Here is a 15,095-nt window from a genome sequence, read left to right on the forward strand (position 1 = left end):
TTCACAACCATGGAGATATGAAGAACCACTTACCTGACAATGGTGAAGGGCTGCAGAAGTTGTGAACAAAGGAAGTTCATGATACAACTGAGTCACCTCTTCACCTAAATACAGCCATGATCCAAGCAAAGTGATCTTAGAAGGTTTTGATTATCTTCTAAAGGCTTGACTAAGGGCCCAAACAAAGTAGTATTTTCTTGTGAAGTTTTAGTCCTGTTGCAGTGAGGAAAAGAGGTATATCTCTGGAGGCTTGTTTCAAAGCAGTTTGGCCTCTGCAATGACTTTCTCCTTCCTATCAATTATAAAATTGCAATCAGGTAGTAATAAATTTAGTAACTTTGAAGTTGGCTACCTTGTATGGTCATACTGCGTTAAGCATATGTGTGGATTAGTGGTAGTTGATGAGCAGTCCTCTGCCAAGGATGGATCTCTCTGCTGGTAAAGCACAACTATAGTCTTCAGATACTATGCAGAATGATATATGTACCTGGGAGATGTGTTCTTAGCTTCAAAGTTAAAAAAAAAACCAAAAAGGATTCTGACAATAGAAGCTTCTTGCTAAGAGATTAGCCAGGAAGATTTTTCTGAAAGCTTTGTTTGATTCCACACAGTCAGTACTACAATTTGGTTTGGTTACCACTACTGGGCACAAGTTTAGCGTAAAAATTCAAACTCGCAAACTTCATGACAGAAGCCCTCTCAAATGTGTACTGCAACTACCCTTTATTCCACTCAGCCGCTTTCTTTTATAGAAATAGAGGAATGCAAATGCTTGCCTTGTACAACAGCAATCTCAGCTGTTCAACATGACTAATCTTCTCTGCTGGACTTCTGACAGAGGTAACCAGACTATGCATTCAGAAGACGAGGCAGTCTTCCAGAGGTAAGGCTTTAGCTGTTGTGAAGTTGTATGTTAATTACAATGTATCATCTTGTTAATGTTCCGCAGTCTGTTAAATGTAAACTAAAATGTAAACTAAAAACTATTTTACTATTTTACATCCTTAACTGCAGTCCAACCACCATGTATAGGCAGCTGGTTTGAAGAAATTTTTATATTTGTGTCTGCTCCCAAGACTGACACCTGTGTTTGGAGCATTGTTTGTGAGTATGAAGCAACCTCTATGAAGACAGCACAGCTGCCAGACAGCTGGGACTAACTTGCCAACCAGCATTCCATTTAAGAAAACATAAATTTGTCTTTGCCTTCTGTTAAAGCACTTCACTTTGTAACTCCTTTTTGGTGTGTCGTTCTTCAGTGTACTAGTATATCCTGTACCTTAAGATTAAGGCTGGCTTTTTTGTGTATGAAGAGAGTATTAGTTGTCATCAAGTGAAGGTCAGAGTTAAGTCAAAAGATGCCTGTTAAGTCTAAACACAGAAACAGTTCACTAACAGTTTTTCACCATTTAAGTAAGACCTAACTAGTCTGGGCTACTACAGTCAAGCCAGCAGGGAAAACATGCTTGTAAATGGGAGAGAAGAGGAATGAGCATCTGTTCTGACAAGTATTGGGAAGTATATCTGGTTACTGGGATATTTTTTGCAAATAACGACATGCTTGAACATCAAAGTGTTTACCAATAATTTGCATAAAAACATTTACCATTCTTCTGACCATTTTCCTAGGATTTAATCTGTAAACAATTATGCAGCTGAGATTTAAGTTGATCAGGAATTTAATATTGATTGTTAAAAAGCATATATTCTAACAGTAAAAAATAGACAGTGAAACACCAAAATCAAGTTGTATGAATAGCTTTACCAGTACCAAGTTAAAAATTGCAAAGAATCAAACACTTAAGGGTAATTAATATATTGCCAGAGGATTATTTTAAAACTAATTGTTTTGGCTGTGCTTCTGTACATTTTTGGGCTTCTCCTAGCCAACTGGATGTTGTCTTTCATAAATATGACCACCTCTGTACAAAGCACACTTGTAAACCTCTGAGGGCAAAGGGTCCGACAACATGCATAACAGCAGTGTTCAAAATCAAGGACTACAGTTTTTTCACAATGACTTCAAGTGCTTCAATTTAACTTGGGTGGTAGATTTCTAGTAGGCAAGAGGCCTGTATGTCTACTGTACAGAGCTTCAGAATTAAAAGACCTGCAGCTGAACAAGAGATTAATTTGGAACTGTGGTGTACATAGTATTGTCTCTCACTGAAGTTTTTAGTTCTACTTTTCTCTAAGCATCTTGGTGTTTTATTAGCACTTTGGTTTGGTTTTCTTTACTTTACAATTAAACTTGATCCATTTAGGTAAGCATTTAAAAGTAATCTTTTCTGGTGTACTGATGTTACTTTGTACAATTCATGTAGTTCTAATTGTAATTAGAAGGGGAAATATTATTATTGCTATTTTCTTGGTTCCACAAATCACATGTAATTTGCTTTCTCTTTCACTCTGGAGAAATAACAAAGGCTGTCCTTGAGCTACTGTCATGTAATTCAGAATCTTTAAGATGGGGAAGATTTTGTGACTGCTTACAAGAAGCCAGATGAACGTTCTGTGCCATTTTACCTCTGCATATTCCAGGTTTTTTATTCCTTTGGCAGCTATATGGAAGCATTCAAGTGTATTAATCATGACGATAAGCAAACATATAATGTGATATGCCATCTCTTTAGCAGAGAATTTGGAAAAAAACATGTCTTCAGGACAGTACTTCTGCTTATTTCAGGAAGCTGCAAATTGCTGGAAGACAAGTGGGTGTTCCACTTCAGAGGTTACTGTTTTCAAGCTCTAGTTCTGCAGTGCTGCTACTCAGGGGATAAAGCTGAAGTGATATTAATCCACAGTAAAATCAGGTTATAGGATTAACACCAAAAAATGTTTTGTTTGGCCAATGTGGAGTTATGAGCTCATCCCTACAGTGGACGTCATTGTACACCAAAATGAAGATTTGTCATGTCCAACAGAAGATTTGCTTGTATGGCCTAAGTATGACTTGGCCAGGGCCTGGTCCGCTTTTTGAACATTTTTTCCTTGCTTGTAGCAAAGGAAAAACATTTTTCCTTGGTTGCATTTTTGCTACAACACAACAGCTTACCTCTGTGTTATTTCACATCTGAAAGCTTGGAAGGCATAACTATTCCAGGAAGGCAGGGATAGGTTTGGGGCTTCTCCTGTTTTGGAAATCTACCTGAAAATTACTACAGAAGACAACAGGATGGAGCAGCCCCATTGCAGTCAAAATGGAGAATAAAGATCATGCAAATGTAGCAATCCCTTGTTTGCACCAGCAAATACTAGGATTGTAACAAAGTTGCAGAGTTGGTAAAATAGTCTTCAGTGTCTGGTGCTATTGCTAGTGACTACTCGAATATCTGCTGTGCAGATTCCTCAGACTTGGAGAACAAAAACTAACAAACTTCAACTATTAATCACTCACTCAGTTACTCAATGACTAATTTTCATCTGCTCTTGTTCTCTATAAAGATCATTTTAGCTTGGAGGACATGTTGAAAAAAACCTCCAACATTCCTCTACTTGCAAAGTGAGCAATTCTGATGCAATTATACAAAAATACAGGAACTCAAAATTTCTCCAAGTGACTGCAAATGCAGAATTGCAGTAGCTTAGCTGTGCGCATAAGATGAGAGGCTCTATTGCATGATTTTTATTCACTTCCTATAATGCACCACTTTGTCAGAACTCAGTAATAAAAATTATTTATGATCAAAATCTGTAATAATATCCACTAAGATACAGTGTTCTTTAATACTACAGTTGATTAAAGTCAGCTTCACGCAGAAAATCCAATAAACTTTATACAAACCACTTTAAAACAGCAGTTGTCATTCAAATCACAAAAAGGCAGCAGTACAGATATTCCACATGACAGTATTTTTATCCTGGATGTCCCTCGTAGTCCGAGTGCAGCACTAGTTATTCCCCCTCCTAGAGCTGGTATCTGCTACGCAGGTATTCTTCAGGTATTCTAAAAAAAAAGTCTTTTACTTCAAACAAGCTTCACAACTGGGAAGTATTTGTGAGGAGAGAAGTCGAATTCTGGAGGAACCTATAAAGAAAAGATTTAAGATTAGACATTAGAACAGCAGTACTACTGCACTTAATACTTATTACGAGAACAACCTGCAGACAGAAAAAAAAATTTAACAGCAACAGATTGAAAAAACATAGTCTTTGTGGCAGCCCGCATTCCCATCACTTTGTTCATACAAGCTGCTGTTATGCTTGCTAGTTCCCACTATGGAAGAATACTCTTATAGTCTGTGTTGTCCAACATGTTTTTCCCTTTTTTTTTTTCTGAAAACATTTACAGGTCAGAATTTTCCATATTTGCTTAACTACAACAAACTATTTCCAGGGGAAAAATAAGTTAGTTTCCTTCTTCTTAGAGTAAATACAGCTTGAATGTGTTCATTTGGCTCTTAAGAGATCTGTGGTGGTTTTACACAGAATTAGATGAACCGTTCATGTTGAGAAATCTTCATATCATTGAATCCAACCTTAATGTATGTGAACGTTTTATGTTCAATTGAGCTGGCATTTCCTTACCTTAGAGTCTTTCTTGTGGCCTCCTGCCAGCAGCTTCATGACCACAATATTTGGTTTTGCAACTTTTAGAATTCGATTGACCTAAACATAAAACAGAAAGAAGTCTTCAAGGCAAAACATTTGACCTCACAATTATTTCAAAGATAATACTGTAATGTAGATATTCTATTAGCAATACAGGAGTTCTCTTACAGGATCAGTTTAACAGAGATCAGACTGTTTTGGATTTGTTTTTAAATACAACAGCTGAATTAATTAAATTTAATGAAGGGTGCATCTACTTTAATACTCACTTTTCAAAAAATTCAACAGGCCACAGAAACCACAGCTTTAACAAGTCTTGAACAAAAACATGGGAACTATGGCAAGTTCTGTGGCGCTCACACAAATAAAGGTATACATAGAATCTAGGCATCTTATCCTCAACATTGCAATGGAAAGAGGAACTCATGTATCAAACTGGTGGCCCTTTGCATGGAAGTGCTCTGAGTGTGCTCAAAGCTACCTTTTAACTATCCTGGCCTCAGTTAGCTCATGTGTGAGTACCACGTATCCAGAGAGGAGACAGTCCTAAATTCTAAGGAGGACCTAATCCTGTAACTGTTCTTAAATCTGCTTAGATTTGACAGAAAAAGCATCCTCCTTGCTCCAAAATACAGTCACAGACACTTAAGGTTTTAGGCTATGGACAAAAAGGGAGAAATTCCTACCCATGTTTACAGCTCAGTGCTGAGAAAACTGCTCCAGGGAACAAGTGCCAAAACCAAGACCAATACTCTTTTCATCCTAATGGTATCCAAACCTGTTTTCCTCACCTCTCAGGAGTCCACCAGAATTACTAGATGCCAACTAAGTGCGACAGGCATGTTATCACTGTCTGATTACAAGTGCTGTGCTTTCAGAAAGGGGCTAGAAGGCAGCATGCAAGGAAATAAGCTGCCATCCAGCATCTCAGGTCCTCAGCTGAGAGAGCTTTTTTTACCGCGAGCAAACTTTCTGCTAACTGCTGTACTGACACAGACCACTGTCTACCCCTTAATCAAAGCACTCAACTTTGCTCACCATTTCGATGAAGTACATTTTGGACGTCAAGGATGTCCAGCTGAAAAAAACCACTTTCTCTATTTTGAGCAAATACTTGTTTTCCTAGTATTGCAGTCTTACCTCATTGTCTGGATTCGGAATATTCTCAAGAATCATTTTAGCTTGCTGGTAATGCTTGCTAGCTGCCATGTAGAGATCTGATGACTGAGGAGGTGGGCTATACTTATTTAAATCAGACATTTCCTAGCGTGTTACAGAAATACATAAATACATGTTAAAATATATAAAATTGAAATTTAAAATTGCCAGGAGATTGTTTCTATCACATTACTGTATTAAAGAGAAGAGTTATGTCAACTAAATACTATTTTAAAAATCAAAACTGAAATTGAAAATATTTACTTAAAATGGCAAAACCCAAGCAACAACACAGTGGTCAACTGTTACAGTGCCACAAAACATAATGAAATTCTCACAATCTTTATAAAACAGTCTCTCTTGAACAAATTGACATTCATTTGCTTTAACAGTGGCACAAAACAGGGTATATTACAGGAAAAAAGTAGATTAAAAAAAGTATATTGTTTACTCAAAGCCATAGCAAGTCAGATGCTGAAACTGTACAAAACTTCATTTTATACAATTTTGATTCTTCAATTTTTTTTTTGTTCTTGATTACAGATTTCAAAAAACCTTTAATGACAAGACCACGATAATCACTTAATTTCCACTACAACAGTTTGTAACCTTAAACTGGGGAGAGTAACTGGAATAGAAAATAGCACTGTTTCAGTACAGACTAACCTCACAAATGAGACTAATAACCAGCTGGGTAAGCAGCAAACACCTAGTTCAATATGAGCTGACAAGGTGGTCTTACTACAAATCAGACAAGCCTCATATGGGATTATACAAACAGGAGTATGGTCAGCATATCAAAGAATGTTATCATCCTGAACTTGGTATTTGTGTTCTGTTATCTGAAATACTGCATCCAGGGCTGGATCCACTCAGTTCAAGAAAGATGTTGAGATGTGGAGATAGTTGGGGGCCTAGAGCATATAACCCACAAGGAGAGGTCAGTGGACCTGGACTTTTTCAGTTTAATAGGAAGGATGCTAATGGGTAATTTTAATAGCAGCCTACGACTACTTGAAAGACAGTTATAAAGCTGTCAGAAGATAAAGATTTCTTGTTCATAATGGCAAACAGCATAACATGAGAGGCCACAGGTTGTGGCTTGGTAATTCACGTTGGGCATTAGGCAAAAAAAAGGAGTAGTGCAGCCCTCAATCAGTTATCCTGTGACTTAAAGGACCAGAAAAAAGTAACTGGATCAGGTTTAACCAAAGAGGTTGGAAAATCTCCAACCTTGACTTTTTTCAGATTTGGCTAGACAAAGACACAGGTAATGTGATTTATAATGCTACTTCAAGAAGGAGACTGAACAAGACAAGTCTCCACTGGTCCCTTCTACACACCACTCAAAATTAACTTACTTGTTTTTCCATTTGCTTGCTGCACTAAAAAAACATGCTGCTATATTAACTGCAGCCGAGAAGTCTTTCAATAGACTTCCAAGAGATTTGGTTTTCATGCAACTCAACAGAACCATCTTAAACTGCCATATCAGACCGATGCTAAATGTCTAAGTTTATAAAGACTTCAATGCAATACATCTTTCACAAAACTAAAGCTAGGAAGTCCTTGCCATTGTGACATAGCTTCAATGTGAACTCTGAGGTTCTTTTTATCATGACAGTGATATTTAAAGCAAGTGAGTAAATTACTTCTATAAAAGCATGGGCAGCATCATGTTTGAAGATTACTCACTTTAAATTGCAAGTAGTGCACTGGAGGTGGTGTTATAACACTGTTGAATGGAGCAAATCTGTGCTCATATCGAACTTGCTCACTATCCAGTTCAAACTTAGGTTTTCTTACTTTGCCATCCATGTCAAAGGCAATCATTGTCTAAACGAAAAAGATAAATATAGTGAAAATATTAGCTTCATGTCATACTTTGCTGTGAGAAAGATCAAAATTATGATGTAGGTATAACTGGAAGGATAGAAAAACTGTAGAGAATTCAGAATAGAAAATTATAAATTTGAACTTAATTTTCATTACCACTACAAAAAAAGAAGGCATGCAGTGGATGCAGGATCCCTATTACAAAAAAATTTGAAACAAATAGAACACAAACGAGTTACCTTGTACATCCCAGCGCACATATTTTGGTATGCTTGACTCATGGTGATCTCTCTGCTGAGAGGGCGAACTGCAAATTTTACATAAAAATACATTTTCTTACTTCAGTGTAAGTACATATATTAATTTCAGATAGAGGAGTTCTTCCAAATTTCTACAAAGTCATTTAACTCTTAATTATATTTTAAATAACTGAAGTATACAAAGCCTAGACATGCATTTCTGCTTCCCTGACTCCTGGTTACATAAAAAAGCTCAGGACACCCCTACCAGTCACATGAACACAATTCTACTCTCAATGGAATAAAAACTGATCAGTGGTATTGCCATGACATTATAAAACACTGAACAACACCCTCAAACTTACAGTCTGTATGCAAGAGGCCTAGTTCAGGGATCTTTTTGACTTCTATAAGGATAAAAAGTGCTTTAACTTCTAAGAAGTTACAGCACTTTTTATCCTTATAATCCTGAGAGCATTCTTTTAAGTTTCCCTTTAGTTTCCAGTGTTTAATTAGTGTCAAACTGCCCAACACTTGGCATCTCAAGTACATTAGTAATTTTCTGAATTTCAAGAGACAAGGGAAATTAATTGATATGATCCTGAGCAATATCCAATTAATTGTTTGTTCCCCTTGAAAAGGTGGCAAGGAAAAGAAACAGAAACTCACCACTGTAAAATTAAGAAACATGCTTTAAGACCTCTAAAGCCAAATAAAAATTACAGAAATATGCTGAAAGTCTAGTGTTTGAACCTAGTTACAGTCTAAAGCATAATTCTGCAGGAATTATAAACTCTGAGAAGGTCCAACACATAACACAACTGAAGAAACTATATACAGTGAATATAAATGAGTTTGTGTTTTTCTGAAAGATCTATCTGAAAGTAAAAAACGAACTAAATAAATAGGAAACGTTTTAAAAGTTTTACATTCAGCCTTCATAAACATGAGGATAGTTTTCCTACTCATTTCAGTGTTCCCTGTTTAAATTTTGAATTTTAATTCTACATAGCTGCATGAAAGGGAAAGAGGTGTTAGCACTCTACACCTAGGTACCTTTCTTCTTTTTCTTTGTTTTCTTACTACTGCGGCCTTTCTGTTGTTCCTCCATTATCCTCTCCTCTGCCATCTGGGAGCTGTCGGCGCGGCTCAGCGTTGACATCAGCCAGGCATAGAGGAACTCGGAGAGGTACCTGCACAGAGGCCGCACACAGGAGCGGTTACGGCTGCAGCGCACCGCGCACTCGTGCTGCGCGCGTCCCGCCGACTACCGAGGCGCTTGCTCCAAGAGGTGAAGGACATGTCCTAGCAAAGGACAATTACTGTGGGCCATGAAAACTCTTTGTTTTGCACGGCTGGAATCAACACATTGGTCTATGTTCGTGTTTTCGTTCGGATTCAACCACTAACAGCTCAAGGTATGCAAGCTTCTTACACATTTACTAAGTGAAGTCTAACCTTCTTATTTCAAAACTCCTGTAAGACCAAATTTTTCTAAAACTCTTCCCCCACCAAATCAAGTGGGTTTTTAAAAAGATACTATGTTAATTAATACCCTTTCTACTTTTGTTCTGACTTGTTATTCTGAGAAACAATATAACTACTGACTTTTTCAAGCATTAAAAAGTTATGGATTATTACATAAAGGGGTCAAGCCCACAGACCCAAAACATCCATATGCAGTTCTTTCAGAGTTAGAGACAACTTTAGGAACATTTTTTAGAAAGTGGAAGCAAGTCAAATAAGTATCTTACTTGATTTCAAATAAAAAGGAATAAGGGAAAAAGAATAGAGAAAAACTTTACAGATTTGGAGCACAATAAAAATGTAGTAATAGCTACTAAAATGTTGTAATCAGAAGAAAAATTACTGAGAAATTTGAGTTTCATTTGCACATTGCCTCTCAGAAACTGCTTCTCTTTTTTTCTCCTCAAGTAAGAAAGCAGTTGACATGACAATTCCAACTAAGAGTGGTTTTATTAAATTTGCAGAGGGAAATAAGGGCAGGTGAGAAAATACTGTCTCACACAAAAGCTGTTGTTACTTATTGAGTTACTAATTGAAAAAGATTGCCATCTTCTGGTGTCTTCTGAAATATTAATTTTTTCACTTAATAGTTAATCCACTGTTGAAACAACATAGAAAAGCAATACATTGAAGTTTGTGTCATTTGCACTCTTTTGATCTTCAGTAAGAAGGCTATGGCTTACATAGGAATCTCTTGGTAGGTTAAAAAAAATTTGAAATTCTCTTTTAGCACAAGCCATTAACTATAAAAAATAATTAATGTGAATGGAAGTGGAAAAATAAAAGTATTCTGTTTCCAGATAATGTGATCATTTTCACTAAAGGTGGAGGATATCTCTTCAAATATATCCCAGATAAGAAGTTAATTTTATCAAGTCAACTTTCACATTACAGTTATGACTTAAAACTTCACAGAACTTTTCCAGAATACTAGAGATCAATAAGACTAGTGATCCTGGTACTACAAAGGCAGAAAGGAATAAAGGAAATTGCTTTTCTCCTGCATACCTCTTATCTACCAAAATTAGCACACATTTCATTCATTGTCAATAAAAGACCCTCTGCCAAAAAGCTAAATAGTGAGAATTACTATTTCAGGAAAAAAGGTACGCTATTTAGTAAGTTTAAAAAGCTAGAGACCAACAGATTTTTTTCTCTCCATAAGTGTTGATCAAGCTTGAGATCATAAAATTATATTGGAAGTCCCTCCTTCGAATATTATAGCTCTCTGGAAACATCCCTCTTCAGAGAGCTGTCAATAAAGCATCTTCTTACCAATAGATGTAGTAATATTCATGCATACTGTAAAGTTCTAACTCAAAGCCACTGAGAAGATACTGTATCATAATACGAAGGTTGTGGTATAGGACCCAGGTGCCCAAGCAAGCCAGATGTTGCCTTTGTGGTTCCTGCTTCAGTAACATGCTATGAAGCGCTGCATCTACTTTCTCTGCCTGTTGAAAAGAAACCAAAGGACCTCAAAGTAATAGACAGAGGAGGAAAAATATTTGACTGGAACATCAGAAATAAAAAAAGCCAGAAATAAAATCTTAACAGATTGGGTTGGTAAATTTATGCTCCAGATTAAAAGATGGAAACAAGTCTAGAACTGTCAGAAAGCTGTAAAGATACTACTTAAGTAAATTCTGCTGCACAGAACAAAAATATTCTACACAGTATTTATAGCAAGAACATTAGATACATAAAATTTGTACTTTTTAAATGTATTTGTATATAGATCATTAGCAGTCACATGAGCACAAACTCAGAACCCATTACATGCTAGTGTTCATTGTTCTATATTGGCAAGAATTACTTTTTAAAAAAAAAAACTAGCTGTACTGAAAAAATAAATGTATAAGCTTCATATGCAAGAAACACACTATGTTCCACCAGAGTAACTAAAATATTGCCAAGACCAATTTTGTCTTAAGAAGCAAGTTGTATGGAAGACAAAGTCTCTCACTGTTGGAATACCGTCAGTAAGCCTAAACAGAACAATCCATATAACCTGCTACAAAACGAAAAAAACAGTGCCTCAGCTACAATACTGCAACAAACTCAAACCATCTTGAAGTAAGCTGGAGCACACAAAATCTCCCCCCAAGTTCCTCAACTGTTCTCCTTGCCATATTGGGAAATATTTTATTATTATATGGCTCTCACTGCTGAGGAAACCCAACTTCCAGCAATAGAGAATGTATTTTTTCTTCTCATCTCTCCCCATTCTTGAGAGATGTCCAAAAATCAGTCAGAACACATATTTTTAAGAGTTATTTTTTTACTTTACTTTTATTAATTACAAAATTTTGCAGTTTCCATCTTAGATAGGTACAAGGCTGAGTTTTCAAAGGCGTCTTGTAAGCACACCTTGTGTATCTCCCCCTGGTTTCATCTTGCAGACTGATAATCACAAGCAGGATAGAGACTAAAAGCTGTGCAGTTACCATTAAATTACATCGCAGCAGGTCATTCTGAAGTCTACTTATTGGACAAAGTTAATATTAAAAAATGTATGTTTTTGTTCAACACATATAGCATAAAGTTTTTGGATGCATCCTAAAAATTTCTTGTTAAATGTGCTAAATTTTAGGAGTCTTTGTCTTAAGGATTTTCCATCATTCATTTAGAATTTAGTACCATGCTTCACTCTGCCATTAATATACCTGGACAGAAACTTTGCTGGCCTGCTGCCTAGGACATTACCTCATCTTGTAGTGTGGCAAATTCCTCAAGGATGTGACCTAGTTTATCTCTCTGGCGAGCTCTGTTGTGTCCATGGATTTGAATCAGACTACAGAATGGCTGAAAGAAGTAAAGTGTAATTTTAAATTACCAATACAACTTTGAAACTACAGGAGAAGTACTATGATGTCTATTTAGGCACCTGGTTTATACATCTATATTAGGAAGTGGGTTCCTTACTACTCCCTACAGAGTGCAAGTTAGCAGGAAAGCAAACTCTATGGAGTGATGCAAGAGCCAAATTCTCTGCACACAAGCTGATGTGAAATTAAGTCAGCATCCTTTAGGAAGTCACCAGAGTAAAATGCTTAGGGCTAAAGAGGTATTTCTTATACCTAAATCCATGTGCCCAGGTGGCTAAGGTGGCCAATGGCATCCTGGCCTGTATCAGAAACACTGTATCAAGCAGGACCAGGGCAGTGGTTGTCCCTCTGAACTCAGTACTGGTGGGTGAGGCCTTGTCTCAAACCTCTTTTATTTCCGGGGCCCTCACAACAAGAGAGACCTTAAGGGAGCATGTCCACAGAAGAGCAATGGAGGTGTGAAGGGTCTGTGTCAAAAGTCATGTGAGGAGTGGCTGAGGGAGCTAGGGGTGTTTTTATTTTACCCTGCAGAAAAGGTGGCTCAGGAGAGGCCTTATCACTCTCTACAACCACCTGGAAGGAGGGTGCAGCCAAGTGAGGCTCATCTGTTCTGTCAAGTGACAGGACAAGAGGAAATGGCCTCAAGTTGTGCCAGGGGAGGTTTTACTGAATATTAAGAAAAATTTCTTCACAATGGAATCTGTCAAGCATTGGAACCAGCTTCTCAGGAAAGTGGTTGAGTCATCATCTCTGGAAATATTTAAAGGATATGTAGTCGTGGCACTTTAGGGGTGTGGTTTAGTGATGAACTTGGCAGTGCTGGTTTTGGACTCAATGAGCTTGGAGGTATTTTCCAACCTAAATAATTCTGATTTTGTTAAGATTTTCATCATGCCACATTCAACAACAGAATCCTAAAAAGCTGAAACTGAACAGAGTATTAAAATAACTTTGTTTTTATTGATAAGCATTCGTGACATGAAACTACTCTATAAAGATGTAGTAGATGCAGATTTCTTATAAATGCTAAATAAAAATCTGGAAGCAGAAGAAAACCAGCAATAATTACACCAGATTTTTAAAAGGCATTACCAAATTAAGATGGCCAACTTCTTCAATTTTCCCTTCATGTCAGGTGTGTAAACTAATTTGTCTCATTTTCAAATGTATGTACATCTGCCAAGTTCTCACATACAGATACATAATTGGAAAGAACACTTACCCGAACACAATGTGTGACAAAGGAATCAATGTAGTCTTTTGCCTGGTGGTTATTATAAAGACAACACCTAAAAAGGAAATACCCATGTACATACATATTTTTTATAAATGCCACCATTTATAAAATCTATGCAGCACAAAACAAAAAAGAAACATGAGTGCAGCAACAGCAACTGAGTCCTTCATACATAAGCACTATGTACAAAATGTATGTTTTTTGTACAATTGTCATTGCTCTTGTAACAGAAATACCTTTTCATCAGACATGTAAACACATACAAGTACACTCAAGATCCACTTACTTTGGAGAAAGTACTGGAGGACTGACGAAAGACCTTAAGGCATCTTTTACCATGTCTTGCATGAGATGAGTGCCAAACACCTTCTTGTTATCTACTAGGAAAGTTGTCTAAAAGTAAAGATGTGTTTTTAGAAACATGTTTTAACATAAAAGTAATGCTCTAGAATTACTAATAGAAAGCTCTGGCAGTACCTTTTTTATATAATAAAATTGTAAGATTACCTAAAGAATTAAAATGGCTCAACTAGGTCCAAGGTTAAAGACTCAGAAATATTGAGACCTGACACTTCTTTGGTATTCCCAGGACACCAAATGCAGCTCTATTACTTGCACAATAGAGTGCTTGTAAAATTGTTCAATTTCTTGGATGATACAGCAGACATTTCTGAAAATTAGCATAAAATATGTGCCTTCTCTGGACAAAGATAAGGATATATTTCCAGAGTACTGCTGATGTTTTTCAATCCCTTTGGATGCTACTACTTACATCAGTCATGTCTGATACTCATTTAACTTCCCTCCATGAGTGCTATGTCCCCTTCTTACATGGTTCTTCAGCAGTTGAAGAAAAAACTCTGCTGTCAGGCACCCACAGCGATTACACCAACACATGTAGTGGAAGGTGAGAACACACATGCTAGGAACACATTTCACTTGCCCACATTTATAGTCCATTGGCTCTACACATGGTTTAACAGGGATCAAATGTAAAGAAATTCTGGCATCTAGGGGCATCCTATTATTCTACATCAACCATCAGTTTTACTGTTGTAGCAATAGAAGCAGTCTGTACATTAAGTTCTGTCCAAATAGGGAGATGAATACAAATACCAGCCCCAAAATGAAAAAGCACATGAAGAGCAGCATAAAAATATGTGTACAGGCACAGCTTTATGGTGGAGAAAAACAATATTAAATGCTTTCTGTTTTAATTAGCATATACTAAAATGATCAAAGCAACAGTGTTTAAAAATTATTTTAGAAATTAGATCAAAACATAAACCTATATATATAGAATCACAGAATGGTTGGCAATGGAATGGACACTAAAGATGATCTAGTTCCAAACTCGCAGCCATAGGCAGGGACAGCTTTCTGGCCTTGAATGCTTGTGGAGCATCCACAACTTCTCTGGGCAGCCTCTTCCAATACCTCATCATCCTCATAGCAAAGCATTTCTTCCATAATACTTAATACTTAAATATCACCAGAACATTATTTACCACTTAACTATTATTAACTTACATGCAAATTATTGAAATATTAAAGAAAATGAATCTATAATGAATACGGAAGTATTTTAATAGTAGACATAATTAGGACTTGCCTGTAACAGGGATCTTGAAAGAACACACGGTGATTGCTCACTAAACTCACAGAAAAAGTCCTAACATATATGTAGGAAAAGAAAAAAACACAAATCAGGTTAATATG

At 36.7% G+C, this 15,095-nt stretch overlaps 2 protein-coding genes across 5 annotated transcripts in view; one reads left to right on the forward strand and one right to left on the reverse strand.

The window, feature by feature from the left end:
• Positions 1-3,794, forward strand: part of GOLM1 (golgi membrane protein 1) — a 36,883-nt gene extending 33,089 nt beyond the window's left edge. For 3 of the 4 annotated variants that reach the window (XM_059491782.1, XM_059491784.1, XM_059491785.1), the window contains exon 10: positions 1-3,794. In XM_059491782.1, coding sequence (XP_059347765.1) covers positions 1-65 — 65 coding nt within the window. In that variant the 3' untranslated portion in view covers positions 66-3,794. The other variant, XR_009420397.1, reaches the window with a different exon arrangement.
• NAA35 (N-alpha-acetyltransferase 35, NatC auxiliary subunit) overlaps positions 1,662-15,095 on the reverse strand; it is a 27,472-nt gene continuing 14,038 nt past the window's right edge. The window contains exons 13-23 of the mRNA XM_059491781.1: positions 14,989-15,048; positions 13,663-13,769; positions 13,362-13,428; positions 12,018-12,116; positions 10,587-10,765; positions 8,841-8,977; positions 7,785-7,852; positions 7,405-7,545; positions 5,692-5,814; positions 4,528-4,608; positions 1,662-4,027 (exon numbers count right to left, since the gene is read on the reverse strand). Of these exons, the coding sequence (XP_059347764.1) occupies positions 3,968-4,027; positions 4,528-4,608; positions 5,692-5,814; positions 7,405-7,545; positions 7,785-7,852; positions 8,841-8,977; positions 10,587-10,765; positions 12,018-12,116; positions 13,362-13,428; positions 13,663-13,769; positions 14,989-15,048 (1,122 nt within the window). The 3' untranslated portion in view covers positions 1,662-3,967. The remainder of the gene's footprint in view (positions 4,028-4,527; positions 4,609-5,691; positions 5,815-7,404; positions 7,546-7,784; positions 7,853-8,840; positions 8,978-10,586; positions 10,766-12,017; positions 12,117-13,361; positions 13,429-13,662; positions 13,770-14,988; positions 15,049-15,095) is intronic.

Source organism: Ammospiza nelsoni, chromosome Z (genome assembly GCF_027579445.1).
Source record: "Ammospiza nelsoni isolate bAmmNel1 chromosome Z, bAmmNel1.pri, whole genome shotgun sequence".
Taxonomy (NCBI): domain Eukaryota; kingdom Metazoa; phylum Chordata; class Aves; order Passeriformes; family Passerellidae; genus Ammospiza; species Ammospiza nelsoni.